The 21,406-nt window shown below is 43.6% G+C and overlaps 1 protein-coding gene across 2 annotated transcripts in view; it reads left to right on the plus strand.

Moving 5' to 3' along the window:
- Positions 1-724: 724 nt before the first annotated feature.
- The window catches only part of NEGR1 (neuronal growth regulator 1), a 505,555-nt gene continuing 484,873 nt past the window's right edge, over positions 725-21,406 (plus strand). For both annotated transcript variants that reach the window (XM_040407404.1, XM_040407405.1), the window contains exon 1: positions 725-1,034. In XM_040407404.1, coding sequence (XP_040263338.1) covers positions 853-1,034 — 182 coding nt within the window. In that variant the 5' untranslated portion in view covers positions 725-852. The remainder of the gene's footprint in view (positions 1,035-21,406) is intronic.

Here is a 21,406-nt window from a genome sequence, read left to right on the forward strand (position 1 = left end):
CTTGCCAGCCCCTCCACCAGCGACACCCCCCAGACTTAACCCTTGCTGATCCGCCCGGCTGAGAAAAGCTCTCTGAGCCCCAATCGGACTGTTTAGGGGCGCACCACCGATGAGGCAGCAGAAAGGCTGGGCGCACCCCTGCGACAGCCCCCATCAATGCCTTAATTGTTACTAATTGATAAAGGCGACGCATCGTTAACTGCCATTCGATAAATATTCCGATTCTGAAACAATAATTCCTACAACCGATCAATTTTTTTTTTTTTTATTCTTACCCATTGATAATAGCAATGAATTTTTAGCTAAATATTCCGAACGTTAAATAATAATTATCCGTTATTTTTTTTTTATTCTTACCCACGGCTAACGCCGATGAGTTTTTAACTGCTCGGATTTACGGAGATTGTACTTTTTATTTTTTTTTAGGAACCGCGCTGGTTTCGCATTTCGCTCTGTCTATAGCAAGTAGCATGCCTAAAGGACATTCCCTCTGTTAACCATTTCCCTGACTCCAGAGCAAAAAGTTCTCGGCGTTGCATTAACCCCTTCCTGGCCGAGCCAGTGTGACAGGAGGAGGAGGAGGGTGCTGCTGGGTGTTGCACTGTCTCTCTGCTCCAGCAGCAGCAGCAGCAGCAGCAGCAGCAGTACTCCCCGGCTGTGGTTGCTAGGGAAACGGCCGCATGGCAACCGGCTGAGAGCCTGGGGGACGTGTGCTGCTGCTGCAGCTGCCTTGCCTTGCTCATTCTCCAGCAGCAGCGCTTCCCTGCACTCTTCTTCTTCTTCTTCCTCCTCCTCCTCCTCCTCCTCGGCTCTGCCAGGGATCCCAGGCTGACAGGGGCAGCCCCAGCAGTGATGGACATGATGATGTTGGTGCAGGGTGCTGCTGCTTGCTGCTCAAACCAGTGGCTGGCCGCTGTCATCCTCAGTGTGTGCTGTCTGCTGCCCTCCTGCTTGCCCGGTGGACAGAGCATGGACTACTCCGGGCCAGGAGTGGACAACCTGGTCGTCAAGCAAGGAGAGACAGCCACGCTTAGGTAGGAGCCCCTGTGCCCGTGCCTGGCATGTCCCTGTCTTGTCTTTTATGTTCTTGTTACTACTTTTGGAATTTGCATCCTTTTATTTTTTGCACTGTTCTTTTGCACTGTGACAACAACCTTTTGGAGATTGGGGGTTGTGTTCCTCTCGTCTGCTCAGGATCTGCTTCTTCCTACAGTCACAGAGATACCGTTATATATATATTTTTTTGGGGGTTGTGTTGATCTACAGTGGAGACCTCAGGTAGGGGAGCTGTATGGAGGAGACAGAGAGAAGTTGTGTAACTGGCACTCCTGGGGAGGGGGGCATTCTTCTGCCCTGCAAGGGGGGCAAACCTGCCCTTAGGGACTTGCAATAGTGCTGTGTGTGCAAGGGTTAATGACTTTCCACCCTGTACTTGGTGTAGGATCATACAGTAATCCATATTGTGCTAATAGCTCCCCCCCCCCCCCCTCTCCCCATGGTCATAATCTAGTGATAAAGCTGCTTGTGCAATTGCAGACCATGCTCAGCCCCCTGCAAAATGTCACCAGTCGTCCTGTGTTTACTTCATCCCCATCTGCCCAAGTCATAGTGTGTGTCTAAGTGGAACTTGATACTCCCATTGACTTGCATTGCTCCCCTCCATGAATCATTGTCATAAATGCACTGGTATTGCCCCAAACCCTAAGGCTAGTAGTGGGCAATCACAACCCCCCTCACAAGATGCTGCTGCTTCCCAATAATGTTAAAGCCTCCTTATACTGAGCAGGTATTTGCCTCTTAGCCTTTAATGAGACCACCATCTGTAATGCTATGATCAGGAGTTTACTGGATTAATCATCGCTGATGAGATTATACTTAGTCATTAGCAGGTGCAGGGGAAGGCACTAGTGTGTGTGGGTTATTATTCACTGTTTGTGTATGCACTGTAGCATGTGTCTATTCTGTGTCCTATACTATGGATATTACAGGGTTAATATCATAGCTCGTGTGTCCATGTTTGCCTACCTGATGAGTGATACAGAAAACTATAGGATATTCTGTTCTGGTTCCTCTAGTGACTGTTGTGCTACAATGTATCTTGTTGTAACTCTGTGTTTGTCAATATGCATTGTGTATGTATCGGTTCTACCCATAGCAAGTGACTCGCCAGTCAATTCATGTTAAATACTTGCTTATAGGGTATGAAGCGTGCCATGTTTTTCACTGCAGCCCTCACCCTACTTCGTGAGTCATTAATAGATGGGAGATTATGAGATAAACCTTGCTGATGTCTTGTCTTAATAAATGGCATCCACATATGGTGCCGGGGATCTGTTCCAGTCCTCTATGGCTTCAGCGTTGGCCATCGTTTCCCTTCCCCTGCAAACTTTCCTTCATTAAGGTTTACAATTACCAATTGATTACTTTGTACTTTGCAGCATCCTTCCTTTTGCATATTGCCATTTCGCTTCTCCATCGCCGTAGACATCTATGCATTGCTTGATTACCGCAGTCACTTTGATCTGCTCTTTTTTTTATTGCCGCGAGCAATCCGAAACGTCGTTAAAGTCCTCCTTGCCAGGGGGACACGGGTTTGGGGTTTGTCTTGCTGAAGCCGATTGCGCTGCATTTCGGTGGTGTAGCCTTTTTTGCGTTTTGTCATTTTGTTTTCATAGAATCTTAAAGTAAACCGTTCATCTACTAAGGTCAAGCAGAATGGGAATTCCATGGCATTTATTGTGTCACATAAAGGGTTAATGGCTGGGATAAGAATCTCTGGTGCTAAAAATCAGTCCAGGGAACGAAGAAAGTGCAGCGAGACAAACAGAGGGGAGCCGAAAATACAGGCGAGAGAGCCAATCCATAGTGCTCGGATCCATCTATCATTCTAATGTATCCCATATCTTTCAAAGATAATTTTTATTGAGATTTTTCTTAGTGTATCCCATATCTATCCATCCCATATCTGTCTATCCCATATCTATCTATCAATCATTCTAATGTATCTCATATCTACCCATCCCATATCTATCTATCACACATTCCTGTATATCTATATACCTTATTTGATTGTTTCGCTTTGTTTGGGTGAATTTTTTTAAGTAAATTCTGTGCCATTATTATTTTACTCTTTAATTTCGAATTACTCTTATTTTGCTCTTGTTGTGAATGTGATTGCTGCTGTTATGCCCAAATTTCCCCACTGAAGGACAATAAAGGGATTTTCTTCTTCTTCTTCTTCTTCTTCTTCTTCTTCTTCTTCTTCTTCTCCTCCTCCTCCTTCTCCTTCTTCTTCTTCTTCTTCTTCTTCTTCTTCTCCTTCTTCTCCTCCTTCTCCTTCTTCTTCTTCTTCTTCTTCTCCTTCTCTTTGGCATATTCCTCTACCATTCCCATCAAATTACAATGCACAGCCTCCTTGCCCTGACAAGTCTTAGCTCCTCAGCTCGATGCTGCAAGGCTGGATTCTTCTCCTATGACTTGCACAATGAACTTGTGAATGTATCAGATTGAGTTGCGACGAGGTCTGAAAACGACTTCACGTTGACATTTGATTATTGTGAATATTTGCATTTGTGATATTCGTCAATCTTCCGAGATTCGCTAGCCCCGGACCTGCGAGGTGGTTGTTGTCACTCTAAATTTTACTTCCCCACCTTTTGTCTGTTCCAAGACATTTGCATTCACAGTAGGTCGTTCAGACCAGTGATATTTCACACTTCATGTAAGATGCAAGCTGGAAATGAATGCAGACCTGACAGTCACGGTGAAGAGACCACACATCGCTGAGGCAGCCCTTGCAGCTGCCATGGGGTCCACGGAGAGGAGTGGTTCCAGTTTTGGTTATTCCTCCCTCATTACCAGTGAGCAGGGCTCCCTCCAGACACTGGGTGGGTTAGCACAAGGATTCTGCACACCTTATTTTCTCCAGGGAGGGGGTAGAAAGGAATGGCCATGTTCATTTGACTTCAATGTCCTATTTTCTCCATTTTCAAGAAAATGCATTTTATAAATTTTAAGGAGAACCCATCACTTCCCTTGACATCTCTGTTTTAGAAACTACTTATAGAAACAATCCATGAGCCTCTATTCTTATGACTCTACGGTGCGCCATTCCTTTAATGTTTCAGCTAGAAGTTATTCATGAATTGCTCACAGTTTTTATTGAAGGTCCAGATGAGTGTCACCAGTTGGGGGAGGGGTGTCCCTGCAAAGTCTTAGGCCTCATGCAAACGAACGTCCCCATCCATGCGATTGCCACAGACGGATGCAGACCCATTCAACTTTGACCCGTCTGCACCGCAAAAAAAAAATTCTAAACGCATGGAGAGAAAACCCACAGAAGCGCTCCGTAGTGCTTTTGTGGGGTTCCGTATCTACGCTCCTTCCGTATTGCAGACCCATTCAAGCCTTTTGCAGGGCACAATAGGGACACGGCTGGGCATGAGGCGTTGCATTTATCCAATCGGCGCTGCCAGCATCGGAATGTGTAGGGTTACACCCACAACTGGTGACTCCCAGCTGGTCTGTCATGTAAACTGCTAGCAATTCATTTGTAACTTCTAGCAGGAATAATAAAGGAATGGCGCAGCACGAGATTAGATGTTCCATGCTGAATGCAAGTGGTCACTAAAACAAACAGGAGAAGTGACAGATCCTCCTTAACCCTAAGTTCACACTTGCGCGTTTTACAGCGCGTTCGAACGCGCTGTAAAACGCATAACCGATGCAAACCAATGCTTCCCTATGGGACTGGTTCACATTTTCGCGTTTTACCGCGCGTTCGAACGTGCTGAAAAACGCCCGACGCATAAACAAGTTCTTGAGCTTCTTTGGGGCGTTTTGTCGCGCGTTTGCGGCCATAGGACACTGCTGTCAATCACACAAACGCGTTGACTATGGACAAAAACGCGCACAAAAACGCGCGACAAAAACGCGCGTTAAACGCGCATATCAAATACGCTCAGGTCTGAACCCAGTGTCAGGCTACTTTCACACTCGCGTCATGGATCTGCACAAACGCATGCGTTCATATAATGCAACCGTCTGCATCCGTTCGGAACGGATCCGTTTGTATTATCTTTAAAATAGCCAAAAACGGATCCGTCTTGAACACCATTGAAAGTCAATGGGGGGACGGATCCGTTTTCTATTGTGCCAGATCGTGTCATAGAAAACGGATCCATCCCCATTGACTTACATTGTGTGTCAGGACGGATCCGTTTCGTCAGACGCAAGCAGCGTTTTGGTGTCCGCCTCCAAAGCGGAATTGAGACGGACCGGAGCCAAACTGATGCATTCTGAGCGGACACTTTTCCAATCAGAATGCGTTAAGGGCAAAACTGATCCGTTTTGGACCGCTGCCCTGAACGGATCTCACAAACGGAAAGCCAAAATGCCAGTGTGAAAGTAGCGTAAGGGAGAACTCCAAAGCCAAAAAGACAATATACACTATATAGAGTTTGGATGGGTGACACCTTCAGACCTATTGAGGACTTCCAGCGTTGTCACTCACATTTTACATACTCCTCCGGGTACTACGGTGGTGTCCCCTCTCTAGATGATAAAGGGGCCATCCAACTGAGACAGCCCCTGGTCCTATTCTCTATAAGGTCAGCCGATCATATCCCAGTACTTCCCACTGCATCCAGGCTTGCAATGAATGGAGATGTGGCTGCTCATGTGCTTGATTCTCCCCAGTCATTTCTATGAGAGTTAGGCCTCTTGCACTCAGGGATGCAGAACCATTCACTTGAATGGGTCCGCAATCACGGAAGCACGAATCGGAACCCCACGGAAGCACTCCGCAGTGTTTCTGTCCGTGCCTCCGTACCGCAAAAAAACAGAGCTTGTCTCAGATGTTGCCCATGCATCGGGGACCTCAAACTGCGGTCCCCGATGCACGGAACGGATGCACAGCGTTCATGTGCAAGAGGCCCTAGAGCAGGGATGCTCAACCTGCAGCCCTCCAGCTCTTGCAAAACTACAACTCCCAGCATGCCCTAATAGCTGTAGGCTGTATAGGCATGCTGGGAATGATAGTTTTGCAACAGCTGGAGGGCCGCATCCCTGAGTTAGAGAAATAGCAGAGTGAACCTGGCGGTGCCATATTTCCCACATATATCTATGACCTCTCAGAAGACTTTCCCGTTTTGCAGCGCCAGTAATGTGATGCTTTTTCTGTGCAAAAACCCCATTTTACTCAACATATTAACTAAATTGCTGTAGATTTTCTTCTTCCATAAACATACTCGTAGCCTGTAACTGTGAAATACAGCAGTTTTCAGATTATTTTCTTTTTCACCAGATGTGGATTGAATTGTAAATTGAGGCCTAACAAAAAAAACAAAAAAAAAAAACATCTAGTTCTGCTGAGATTTACTGCAGCTGCTTCATGTCGTAGATCTACGATTCCACAATGCGGTTTGCTGAGGTTTCTGTGATATATACGGGGATGAGGTGCAGTGGTGAAGTAGATTGATAAGGAGAGGAACAAGACGTTCGGCTGCCTCCAAGAAATGAATGCATGCAAGTGATTCTTCCTAACCCTTTCTGATTTGCAAAAAAAAAAAAAAATGGGCAGAGATGGAAGGGTTAATACAATGAGGAATGTGTTCAATAAAACACCAAACTGCTGAAAATACAAATATATTTATTTATTTATTTATTTATTTTGCTATTGCAACATTGTCATATTACCACCAAGCATAAGGTCTGTAACAGAGGACACAGGGCGGTGCCTAAGGTATTTGGGACTTTTTCTGGAACAACCGCCATCAAATGGACAGGGCTGTGCCTGGTGAGCGGAGAGAAGGTCTGTATTATTATAATATATAGTAGCCCCCCTGTATTATTATATAATACCCCCAGTACTTACCAGCATTATCATTCATGGATACATCTCTTGTGAGACCCAGTGCAGGAGCGCAGGAGGTCACAGTGATATCATCGCAGTCTCCTGCCTCATAGGCTTCAGTCCTACAGGCCCGAGGCCTTTGAATCTGAACTGCTTATGGCTCCCGTGCTGCTCAATGGAATGTCGTCCGTCCCCTACAGTCTGGCGGCCCCCTGGTACCCCCGTCATAGCTGGCATCTGGGGTGGACCCCTTCCCCCTTGGCATGCCAATGAGAGCTCCCACAGATGTATATGGGGCCCTTTACCGCCATATGACTTCCATTTCATATGGAGATATAAGTAGTTTTTTTTCTGCCAAATTTGTATGAAAAACCAATCATGGCATCCTCCATTGGAGGCAGCATAGCAGAGATAGTCTCCCTATTGCTTGCAGGGCTGAATGCAATATCCCATGGAAGCATCCTATGGCAGCACACAAAATGTCTATGATTACACAGTACAGAGGTATAGGGACTCTGTGGGCCACCCTGCTGGCTACACATGACGGTTTATGTTGATTTTCCATAGTCAGAAGAGCATAGCATATAGGAATATAACATCCGGTAAGAAAACAACAGAAGCCTGGGTGGCACAATACAACGATATATCATAATGAATTATGAGTGATGAAGCTGCAATGTTCCTCACTACCTTTTCTGGGTTGTACAGGTAGATGGCCAAGGTATACAAGCTACAGCGACCTCGAACTCCAACAATCTGATATTGGTTGCCTAGAGGATAGGGCAGCACGGTGGCTCAGTGGTTAGCGCTGGGGTCCTAGGTTTGAATCCGACCAAGGGCAACGTTTGCGTGGGTTTCCTCCCACACTCCAAAGACATACTGATAGGGATCTTAGATTGTGAGCCCCATTGGGGACAGTTGGATGCTAATGTCCGTAAAGCACTGCGGAATATAGTAGCGCTATATAAGTGCATAAAAATAAAAATCTATATCCTGAACCCAGGGTGTAGATCCTATGTTCCATGACGTCTTCAGAATGATCAGTGGAGGAGAGTTAAGATGCAGCATGTTCAGTTGGACTTGAAGCTGTCTGTCATAGTGATATTTTGTATACCTTAAAGCAGGCATGGCCAACCCGCAGCTCTCCAGCTGTTGTAAAACTACAACTCCCACCATGCCTTGCTGTAGGCAGTCTAAGCATGCTGGGAGTTGTAGTTTTGCAACAGCTGGAGAGCCTCAGGTTGGCCATGCCTGCCTTAAAGGGTTAGAAAAACATGGCTGCTTTCTTCTAAAACCAGCACCGCTCCTGTCCATGGTTTGTGCCTGGTTTTACATCTCAGCTCTGCAGAGGTGAAGGGACTGAGTTGCATTGTCAGACATAAACCGTGGACAGGTGCGGCACTGTTTTGGAAGAATGCAACCATGTTTTTTCGAATCCTGGTCAATCCCTTTAAGCTAGCTATGAATATCAGAAACAATAGCAATTTGTAATTCCATCAAAATAAGCCAACAATCTAATGTGTATTGGACCTCCAGGATTGCACAAGGTGGATTTCTACAGGTTTCTGACAGCAGCTTATTCCCGTAAAAAAAAAATTACTAAAAATTCATACTCAGCCAAGCCAAGTTGGCGTCAACGCACAAAGTGGCTGTTGGCTTAACTAGTGTTTGGTTGCCAACTCTGGTATGCGGACTTCCAACTTTACTGTCTTGAGGTTGTAGGTTCTTTAGGTCAAACCAGTATTCACTTCTAAGATGTTATAAAGCCTTCCTAAAAACAAACAGGCACCACTGGTCTGAAGTCTTAGCATATACAACGTATAAATACTGGTTCTCGACATCATATCATTTACTGTTTGGGCCGTCAGGCTTCTCAATGTTCTTGGTTTCTGTGGTTGCCTTCCTGCATCTTGTTAACGGTCCTTGTCTTCATCGTCTACCTTCCCCTCTTCCAAACAGAATGGTCTTCTTCAATGAGTTGGATCTTCGTCAGATTACGTAGAAAATGAGCAAATGCTTCAGTCTGGTCAATGATGCTTCAAGTAGAAGGTTTGACTTGGTTGACCAAGACTCAAAAAAGGAAACGGCAAATGTCCAAGGCATCCATCCATATGTTTTTTCTCCAGCTTTGCCATACATAAAAATCCAAAGGCAATGCCAGAGCCTGGATAATTCTAAACATTACACATTAATATATTAGTGAATGTTCCTTTCTACTAAATATTTTGGTTCACCTTCCATTTTAAAAATTCTACCCTATTGTGAAGACGTTTCAGGCGAATGGCCCATATTCATATCTGTAGATATTAGTCAGTATCAGCAACATTAAGAAAAATACCACAGGGATGCCTGTCATTTCACGGCAAATTTACAGCTTGACTCTTGAAGTTATGTCTCCAGAGGATTTAATAAGCTGTCATCTTGTTACAGGAGTTATGAGATAAAAAAAATGCTGACCACTGGATGTTCATGCTCCCACATCTGCATTGGCAGCCATGTGTGTGGAGGAAGACGTTTAATTGTGTATCACTGGTGGCCCCTTATCCCCCTGTGAAAGCAGAAAAAATAATAAACGCTATATAGGGCTCATTATTGCCAAGGTATTGATTTAGAAGTAGACATCTGCAATAATGGCAACCTTGTGGATCTGAAAGCTTTTTTTCCAGCTCATTTTTTATGTAAAACTACCTGAAATGATATAAAGAAGGACGTATATAAGTCTGTATGTCTGTTCCGCGATCACTCAAAAACGCAACCATCGATTTCAACGAAACTTGGCATACACATCCCTTGCTACCTGGAAATATATCTTGCGGGGGTCTCCGCTCTCTAGGACGTACCGTTCCTGAGATATTCCGAAAAAATGACCTGCATTAGCCAATACAAGCCTAGCAAGTCTTTCTCTTCATATCCCAACTGCTATACACAAGGTCACATGTCCCTTATCAGCCAATAGAAGCTTGCAGGCCCTTAGTCTCCACATACACACAGCTTTACTCCAGGTTTCCATAACAACCCAGCCATTTTTCTTTACTGCTGTAGGTCCAGGGCTTTTTTTCTCAGAGACCGCCCCCTAAAACCGCCCCTTTAGAGAACAGGGATACAAGTAAAATTGCCAGTGACGGTCGTGACAGCCAGGCTGCCAGTGCCCGCGGCCGCCGCCGCCCTAGTCCACACATGGCCCCTTCCTTCCCTCCCAGTATAAAATGCCCCTATACAGAGCCCCCATATAAAATACCCCTTCTTTTTAGCCTCTGTAGATCCCTATAGTGCCACCCAATAATGTGCCAGTAATAAGTGCCCCAATAGATGCCCCCCAATCATGTACCAGTAAGGAGGTGCCCCCCCATATCAGTGCATTGTTACCCAGTAAGATGTGCCCCCATAGATGCCCCCCAATTCAGGTGCCATGTAAGAAGAGACCCCCACCAGCTGGGTGCCCAGTAGCCTGAGTGGCCCCCCGATCATGGGCCAGTAGGCCTCCCTATCAGTGTGCCCGTAGCGCCCCCTATCAAGTGCCAGTAGCCCCCTTTCAAGTGCCAGTAGCCGCCTCCCTTATTCAAGTGCCAGTAGCATCCTAGCATGTGCCCAGTAGCCCCCGCGTATCACTTATGTGCCAGTAGACGCCCCCCTGTATGTGACAGTGAGCAACCCTTATCCCGTATGTGCCAGTAGCCCCCCTTATGTGCGCAGTAGCCCCCGTATGTGCCAGAAGCCCGCCCTTATGTCTGTACCAGCCCAGCAGCCCCCCTTATGTCTGTGCCAGCAGCCCCCCTTATGTGCCAGTAGCCCCCCTTATGTGCCAGCAGCCCCCCTTATGTCTGTGCCAGAAGCCCCCCTTATGTGCCAGTAGCCAGTATCCCCCCTTATGTGCCAGCAGCCCCCCTTATGTCTGTTCCAGCCCAGCAGCCCCCTTATGTCTGTGCCAGCAGCCCCCCTTATGTGCCAGTAGCCCCCCTTATGTGCCAGCAGCCCCCCTTATGTCTGTGCCAGAAGCCCCCCTTATGTGCCAGCAGCCCCCCTTATGTCTGTGCCAGCCCAGAAGCCCCCCTTATGTGCCAGGATTGTCATTTTTACATATAAAAAAAATAATAATAAACTTATACTTACCTCCTACAGGATGCGATGCACCGGCCTCTGATAGGCTGCCGGCCTAGTGCTGGTACCCTATCAGAGGAACAGGGAGGGGACACACCTCTCCCTGCCCTGCCGCATTACAGACATTTTTATTGCCGTCCTGAGGACGGCGATACAGATGAGATGACTTTGGAGATGAGTGAGTGCTTCCACAATGGAAGCGCAGCGCTCATCTCCTTCTGTGCCCTGCCGGCGCCCCCCTTCTGACAGCGCCCCGGGCGGCTGCCCGGCCCGCCCGCCCCAAGAAACGGCCCTGCAGTAACTAAAGGGGGGCGGAACAAGTCGGCAGAAAATAGGTGGCGGAACGCCGTTCCAGGGCGTTCCGCCAGAAAAAAAGGCCTGTGTAGGTCAGATTTAGGCTAGGGCTAAGGCACAACTACACTGCTACATGTGTCGCACGATATTGACAGTCGCAGAAAAATCTATCTTGGATGGATTTTTTACCGCAGCATGTCGCATGTCGCAGTGCGACACCATAGACTATCATTATAAAAATTGTTCAGACAAAATGTCGTTGTGTAGCCCTAGCATTAAAGGGGCAGGGCACTGTGGAGGTCGCTGGTAAAGAGGCGTTCACTGTGGATGTTACTGTTAAGGGGGCAGGCCGCTGTGGAGGTCGCTGTTAAGGGGGCAGGGCCCATTATTAAAGGGGCAACTGCTGTGGAGGGTCACTGTTAAGGCAGCGGGGTACTGTGAAGGTCACTGTTAAGGGGGCGGGCCCCTAGGAGGTCACTGTCAAGGGCAGGGACGTGCACAGACATTTTAAAGGGCAGGGGCTTAAGTAAAATTTCTAAAAATTGTGGTGGCGGACAGAAAACAATGTGGTGCTTATAGAACAGACTACACAGTGTAGCGGTATACTGTATATTGTGTGGCACAGTGTAGAGGTATACTGTATATTGTGTGGCACAGTGTAGAGGTATACTGTATATTGTGTGGGACAGTGGAGCGGTATACTGTATATTGTGTGGCACAGTGTAGAGGTATACTGTATATGGTGTGGCACTGTGTAGAGGTATACTGTATAGTTGTGTGGCACAGTGTAGCGGTAGTACTGTAATATTGTGTGCACAGTGTAGCGTATACTGTATATTGTGTGGCACAGTGTAGAGGTATACTGTATATTGTGGGGCACAGTGTAGAGGTATACTGTATATTGTGTGGCACATTGTAGAGGTATACTGTATATTGTGTGGCACAGTGTAGAGGTATACTGTATATTGTGTGGCACAGTGTAGCGGTATACTGTATATTGTGTGGCACAGTGTAGAGGTATACTGTATATTGTGGGGCACAGTGTAGAGGTATACTGTACATTGTGTGGCACAGTGTAGAGGTATACTGTATATTGTGTGGCACAATGTAGCGGTATACTGTATATTGTGGGGCACAGTGTAGAGGTATACTGTATATTGTGGGGCACAGTGTAGAGGTATACTGTATATTGTGGGGGCACAGTGTAGAGGGTATACTGTATATTGTGGGGCACAATGTAGCGGATACTGTATATTGTGGGGCACAGTGTAGAGGTATACTGTATATTGTGGGGGCACAGTGTAGAGGTATACTGTATATTGTGTGGCACAGTTGTAGCGGTATATCTGTATATTGTGTGGCACAGTGTAGAGGGATACTGTATATTGTGTGCACAGTGTAGAGGTATACTGTATATTGTGGGCACAGTGTAGAGGTATACTGTATATTGTGTGGCATCAGTGTAGAGGTATACTGTATATTGTGTGGCACAGTGTAGGTGTATACTGTATATTGTGTGGCAAAATGTAGCGGTATACTGTATATTGAGGGGCACAGTGTAGAGGTATTACTGTATATTGTGGGGGCACAGTGTAGAGGTATAATCTGTTTATTTGTGTTGCACAGTGTAGTCGGTAATACCTGTGTAGATATGTGTGCACAGTGTTAGAGGTATACGGTATTTGTGTGGCCACAGTGTAGAGGGTATACTGTGAATAATGTGTGGCACAATGTAGCGGTATACTGGTATATTGTGGGGCACAGTGTAGAGGTATACTGTATATTGTTGGGGCACAGTGTAGAGGTATACTGTATATTGGTGTGGCAACAGTGTAGCGGTATACTGGTATATGGTGTGGCACAGGTGTAGAGGATACTGTTTATTGTGTGCACAGTGTAGCGGTATACCTGTATATTTGTGGGGAACAGTGGTTCGGTATACCGTAGAGTGTGTGGCACAGTGTAGAGGTAGACGGTATATTGGGGTGTGGCACAGTGTAGAGGTATACTGTATATTGTGTGGCACAGTGTAGATGTATACTGTATATTGTGTGGCACAGTGTAGAGGTATACTGTATATTGTGTGGCACAGTGTAGAGGTATACTGTATATTGTGTGGCACAGTGTAGAGGTATACTGTATATAGGCTTTTTTTCTCTCAGCCTAACTATGAAGATACCGGAGGCTATGACCGGAGAACGGAGCGGCGCCCGGAGATAACAGTAAGTGCAGGGAGATCCCTGGGCGCCGCTCTACATGTCTGTATAGTTAGTTTAGATGTTTTAGATGTGGAGGTCCCATTTTAAAGTGGCGGGGGACTGTGGCGGGTCAGTATTAATGGGTGGGGGGACTGTGGAGTTCACTGTTAAAGGGGCGGGGTGCTGTAGAGGTCACTGTTATTGGCGATACTGTCAATATCTTTTAACGACACACACAAACATTAAATGAAATAGATTAAATATACCCGTGTGAAGCCGGGTCCTTCTGCTAGTTTTAAATAAGAATATTTCTGTGTTAATATAGTTCTTCTCCTCTGTGTCCATTTGATTCACACCTAGTACCAAATGAGGCAGCTTATAAGGTCATATCCATGTTCACATGTCAAGGTATGTGATTCCAGTGTAAATTAAGGTGTGATGGTATTTGGTGATCTCAGTGCACATTAAAGATATTAGTTTCATCATGTCTCAACATGTAGCACAGAGTTTCCATTCACTTTACATTAGAGTAAGCTTATTGTCAGTGTGAAAATAAAGTTTCTTTTTTGGCCTCATGCACACGACCGTTGTGTGTTTTACGGTCCGCGAATTGCGGTTCCAAAAAACACGGATGGCCTCCATGTGCGTTTCGCAATTTGCAGAACGGCGAGGACAGCCATTAATATAACTACCTATTCTTGTCCGCAAAACAGACAAGAATAGGACAGGTTATATTTTTTTTGCGGACCACGGAACAGAGCAACGGATTCAGACAGCACACGGAGTGCTGTCCGCATCTTTTGCAGCCCCAATGAAGTGAATGGGTCCGCATCCGAGCTGCAAATACTGTGGCTAAGATGAGGACCAAAACAATGGTCGTGTGCATGAGGACTTAGTCATATCAGTGTTTACTACTATAATACTGCTCCTATGTACAATAATATAACTACTATAATACTGCTCCTATGTACAAGGATATAACTACTATAATACTGCTCCTATGTACAAGGATATAACTACTATAATACTGCCTCCTATGTACAAGAATATAACTACTATAATACTGCTCCTATGTAAACAAGAATATAACTACTATAACACTGCCTCCTATGTACAAGAATATAACTACTATAATACTGCTCCTATGTACAAGAATATAACTACTATAATACTGCTCCTATTTACAAGAATATAACTACTATAATACTGCTCCTATGTACATTAATATAACTACTATAATACTGCCTCCTATGTACAAGAATATAACTGCTATAATACTGCTCCTATGTACAAGGATATAACTACTATAATACTGCTCCTATGTACAAGGATATAACTACTATAATACTGCCTCCTATGTACAAGAATATAACTACTATAATACTGCTCCTATGTAAACAAGAATATAACTACTATAACACTGCCTCCTATGTACAAGAATATAACTACTATAATACTGCTCCTATGTACAATAATATAACTACTATAATACTGCTCCTATGTACAAGGATATAACTACTATAATACTGCTCCTATGTACAAGGATATAACTACTATAATACTGCCTCCTATGTACAAGAATATAACTACTATAATACTGCTCCTATGTAAACAAGAATATAACTACTATAACACTGCCTCCTATGTACAAGAATATAACTACTATAATACTGCTCCTATGTACAAGAATATAACTACTATAATACTGCTCCTATTTACAAGAATATAACTACTATAATACTGCTCCTATGTACATTAATATAACTACTATAATACTGCCTCCTATGTACAAGAATATAACTGCTATAATACTGCTCCTATGTACAAAAATATAACTACTATAATACTGCCTCCTATGTACAAGGATATAACTACTATAATACTGCTCCTATGTACAAGGATATAACTACTATAATACTGCCTCCTATGTACAAGAATATAACTACTATAATACTGCTCCTATGTAAACAAGAATATAACTACTATAACACTGCCTCCTATGTACAAGAATATAACTACTATAATACTGCTCCTATGTACAAGAATATAACTACTATAATACTGCTCCTATTTACAAGAATATAACTACTATAATACTGCTCCTATGTACATTAATATAACTACTATAATACTGCCTCCTATGTACAAGAATATAACTGCTATAATACTGCTCCTATGTACAAAAATATAACTACTATAATACTGCCTCCTATGTACAAGAATATTACTGCTATAATACTGCTCCTATGTACAAGAATATAACTACTATAATACTGTTCCTATGTACAAGAATATAACTACTATAATACTGCCTCCTATGTACAAGAATATAACAATATAATACTGCCTCCTATGTACAAGAATATAACTAGCTATAATACTGCCTTCCTATGTACAAGAATATAACTACTTATAATACTGCTCCTAATGTACAAGAATATAACTACTATAATACTGCTCCTATGTACATAGAATTAACTACTATAATACTGCCTCCTATGTACAAGAATATAACTAATATAATACTGCCTCCTATGTACAGAGAAATAAAGACTACTATAATACTGCTCCTATGTACAAGAATATAACTACTATAATACTGGTCCTATGTACAAGAATATAACTACTAAAGATACTGGCCTCCTATGTACAAGAATATAACTAACGATAATACTGCATCCTATGTACAAGAATATAACTACTATAATACTGCCTCCTATGTACAAGAATATAACTGCTATAATACTGCTCCTATGTTACAAGAATATAACTACTATAATACTGCTCCTATGTACAAGAATATAACTACTATAATAATACTCCTATGTACAAGAATATAACTAATTAATACTGCCTCCTATGTACAAGAATATAACTACTATAATACTGCCTCCTATGTACAGAGAATATGACTACCATAATACTGCCTCCTATGTACAAGAATACAACTGCTATAATTCTTCTCCTATGCCACAACATTTTAACTACTACAGTCAGGTCCATAAATATTGGGACATCGGACACAATTCTTACATTTTTGGCTACTATACACCACCACAATGGATTTGAAATGAAACGAACAAGATGTCTTTACCTGCAGACTGTCAACTTTAATTTGAGGGTATTGTACATCCAAATCAGGTGAACGGTGCAGGAATTACAGACAGTTGCATATGTGCCTTCCCACTTGTTAAGGGGACCAAAAGTAATGGGACAGAAGAATAATCATAAATCAAACTTTCACTTTTTAATACTTGTTGCGAATCCTTGCAGTCAATTACAAGCCTGAAGTCGGGAACGCATAGACATCACCAGATGCTGGGTTTCATCCCTGGTGATGCTCTGCCAGGCCTCTACTGCAACTGTCTTCAGTTCCTGCTTGTTCTTGGGGCATTTTCCCTTCAGTTTTGTCTTCAGCAAGTGAAATGCATGCTCAATCGGATTCAGGTCCGGTGATTGACTTGGCCATTGCATAACATTCCACTTCTTTCCCTTATAAAACTCTTTGGTTGCTTTTGCGGTATGCTTTGGGTCATTGTCCATCTGCACTGTGAAGCGCCGTCCAATGAGTTCTGAAGCATTTGGCTGAATATGAGCAGATAATATTGCCCGAAACACTTCAGAATTCATCCTGCTGCTTTTGTCAGCAGTCACATCATCAATAAATACAAGAGAACCAGTTCCATTGGCAGCCATACATGCCCACGCCATGACACTGCCACCACCATGCTTCACTGAAGAGGTGGTATGCTTAGGATCATGAGCAGTTCCTTTCCTTCTCCATACTCTTCTCTTCCCATCGCTCTGGCACAAGTTGATCTTGGTCTCATCTGTCCATAGGATGTTGTTCCAGAACTGTGAAGGCTTTTTTAGATGTTGTTTGGCAAACTCAAATCTGGCCTTCTTGTTTTTGAGGCTCACCAATGGTTTACATCTTGTGGTGAACCCTCTGTATTCACTCTGATGAAGTCTTCTCTTGATTGTTGACTTTGACACACATACACCTACCTCCTGGAGAGTGTTCTTGATCTGGCCAACTGCTGTGAAGGGTGTTTTCTTCACCAGGGAAAGAATTATTCGGTCGTCCACCACAGTTGTTTTCCGTGGTCTTCCTGGTCTTTTGGTGTTGCTGAGCTCACCGGTGCGTTCCTTCTTTTTAAGAATGTTCCAAACAGTTGTTTTGGCCAGGCCTAATGTTTTTGCCATCTCTCTGATGGGTTTGTTGTGTTTTTTTCAGCCTAATGATGGCTTGCTTCACTGATAGTGACAGATCTTTGGATCTCATCTTGAGAGTTGACAGCAACAGATTCCAAATGCAAATAGCAGACTGGAAATGAACTCTGGACCTTTTATCTGCTCATTGTAACTGGGATAATGAGGGAATAACACACACCTGGCCATGGAACAGCTGATAAGCTGATTGTCCCATTACTTTTGGTTCCTTAACAAGTGGGAGGCACATATGCAAACTGTTCTAATTCCTGCACCGTTCTCCTGATTTGGATGTAAATACCCTTGAATTAAAGCTGACAGTCTGCAGGTAAAGCACATCTTGTTCTTTTCATGTCAAATCCATTGTGGTGGTGTATAGAGCCAAAAATGTTATAATTGTGTCAATGTCCCAATATTTATGGACCTGACTGTATAATACTGCTCCTACCGTATATACTGTATGTACAAGAATATAATGCAGGGCAGCTGGCACTTACCCCACTTTTACAAGGTACTTTAAATGGTCAGTATCAATGTCATTCTGCAGGTCTGAACAAGCGGCAGGATTTTATACTGCACTTTAGGTTTTGTTTCTCACCGGTTTGGCAATACCTATACAAAGTAGATGGTCATTTTCAATCCTGTGTGTATTATTTGGATTGTTTCTAAGTCTTTAGTATAGGTCTGAAACGTGTAGACTGCGGTTTTCCTGTGTGTCCGTTTGTACCGTGAAGATGTTGTAAAGCTCCTATAAAGCATTTGATTCTACTTTCCTGGCAGCCCCTGTGTAACAAGAATATCTAGTAGTACAGATAAGCTGATGCTTTCCAAGTATAATGACTTATGAATGATGTAATGCTGACATCATCATACATTTGCAGGGAGCTATAGTTAGTCAAGGTACGCGGCCTCCGAGCAGCTGAACCATCTTTACATATTGTTGTGTAAGTATTTTAAGCCATTCGGCTCTGACCTATCGGGGGAATATTTGCAGGAATCGTTGTGTGTTGTTATAGGTCACCAGCCCGGGCATTAGTGTTTGGCTGGACGGAATGTGGAGCCTTCGGAGAATTGTAATTTTATATATAAAACTCAGTATAACTTTGGTTTTTTTCTTGCTCTGGGATTTGGACAAGTTGCATGAAGCAGAAACTAAACATGGCTTGAGTGTTAAACGATTCCACATTCAGAACGCAGCAGAGGCTTGATACTATGAGACTTCTCTTTGGTGTCTGCAAAACATTTGGGGGAAAGCGGATGGATGATCATTTCTTGGCGTCAATGGGGTGACCGGTGATTGGTTTTCCATAAAAAGCGCCACTCTCATTCATAGGCTGCACTTGGTATTGCAGCTCAGCCCCATTCATGTAAATGTGGCTGAAATGCAAGTCCAGATACAGTCCATGAGAGCATAAAGTCTAAATGTACAGTAAGCAGGTCCCACTGCCTATATTTAGGGGGGAGGAGTCCCATTATAAATCCATACTGAGTGACACTAAATCTTTACCATGGAATAGACCAGGACTCATTTTTCGCATTAATCTTCCAGGCAAAAGCTGTAATTTATATCCATAGGAAAATGCTTGATACTGGATAATGCATAGCGCCTATCAATTAACCCACCAAAGTATAAAACCAGTATGACATACAGTACAGACCAAAAGTTTGGACACACCTTCTCATTCAAAGAGTTTTTTTTTATTTTCATGACTATGAAAATTGTAGATTCACACTGAAGGCATCAAAACTATGAATTAACACATGTGGAATTATATACATAACAAACAAGTGTGAAACAACTGAAAATATGTCATATTCTAGGTTCTTCAAAGTAGCCACCTTTTGCTTTGATTACTGCTTTGCACACTCTTGGCATTCTCTTGATGAGCTTCAAGAGGTAGTCACCTGAAATGGTTTTCACTTCACAGGTGTGCCCTGTCAGGTTTAATAAGTGGGATTTCTTGCCTATAAATGGGGTTGGGACCATCAGTTGCGTTGAGGAGAAGTCAGGTGGATACACAGCTGAAAGTCCTACTGAATAGACTGTAAGAATTTGTATAATGCAAGAAAAAAGCAGCTAAGTAAAGAAAAACGAGTGGCCATCATTACTTTAAGAAATGAAGGGTCAGTCAGTCAGAGCCGAAAAATTGGGAAAGACTTTGAAAGTAAGGGCTATTTGACCATGGAAGGGAGAGTGATGGGGTTGCTGCGCCAGAGGACCTGGCCTCCACAGTCACCGGACCTGAACCCAGATCGAGATGGTTTGGTGTGAGCTGGACCGCAGAGGTGAAGGCAAAAGGGCCAACAAGTGCTAAGCATCTCTGGGAACACCTTCAAGACTGTTGGAAGACCATTTCAGGGGACTACCTCTTGAAGGCTCATCAAGAGAATGCCAAGAGTGTGCAAAGCAGTAATCAAAGCAAAGGTGGCGACTTTGAAGAACCTAGAATATGACATATTTTCAGTTTCACACTTGTTTGTTATGTATATAATTCCACATGTGTTAATTCATAGTTTTGATGCCTTCATAGTCATGAAAATAAAGAAAACTCTTTGAATGAGAAGGTGTGTCCAAACTTTTGGTCTGTACTGTATGTATAATGCATTCGAAATGTCTTCAGACCCTTTCACTTTTTTGACATTTTGTTATGTTGCTCCTTGTGCTAAAATAAAAATAAAAAAATGTTTTTCCCATCAGTCGGCACCCAATACACTAATAACCAGAAGGTGAAAACAGACTGTTAGAAACCTTTGCTCATTTATTGAAAAGGAAAAACTAAAATTTCACATTGACATAAGTCTTCAGACCCTTTACTCAGGACATAAGTCTTCAGACCCTTTACTCAGCACATAAGTTTTTAGCCCCTTTACTCAGGACATAAGTCTTCACACCCTTTACTCAGGACTTAGTTGAAGCCCCTTTGGCAGTGATTCCAGCCTCCGGTCTTCTTGGAGATGATGCACAAGGTTTGCAAACCGGGATGTGGGGATTTTCCTCCGTTCTTCTCTGCAGATCCTCTTCAGCTCTGTCACTTTGGATGAGGGCCATGGGTGGATATCCATTTTCAGGTCTCTCCAGAGATGTCCCATTGGGTTCAGGGCTCTGACTGGGCCACTCAAGGAGATTCACAGAGTTGTCCTTAAGCCACTCTTGTGTTGTCTTGGCAGGGATGTGCAGTGCCCGGGTTTTCCTCCCAGACATGATGCTTACAATTGACGCCAAAAATTTCAACCTTGGTTCATCATATCTGTAAAGAATAAATCAAGGCAACTGACTTACGGTAGATTTCTTAAAAAAAAACGTTTCACTTCGTTCTTCCAACAAGTTTTCTCATTCTGAGTGACTGTACAAGAATTCTCTGGGAATAAATATGTAACTGAATCAACATCTGGTAATTATACCTACATGGGGTCAGAGGGTCATTATACCCAGCATGGGGTCACAGGTGTTGAGTCCATTATCCTAATTGGTTTCATCAGACCAGAATAATCTTGTTTCTCACAGGCTGAGACTCTTTTGTTGCTTTTTCTTTTGGCAAATTCCAGGTGGACGTTCATGTGTCTTTTACTGAGGAGAGGCTTCCTTCTGGCCACTCTGCCATAAGGCCCACATTGGTGGAGGCTGCAGTGATGGTTGACCTTCTGGAAGTTTCTCCCCATCTGCACACAGGATCCTTGGAGCTCAGTCAGAGTGACCATTGGGTTCTGGGTCACCTCTCTTACCAAGGTCCTTCTCCCCAATTACTAAGGA

Source organism: Bufo bufo, chromosome 9 (assembly GCF_905171765.1).
Source record: "Bufo bufo chromosome 9, aBufBuf1.1, whole genome shotgun sequence".
Taxonomy (NCBI): Eukaryota; Metazoa; Chordata; class Amphibia; order Anura; family Bufonidae; genus Bufo; species Bufo bufo.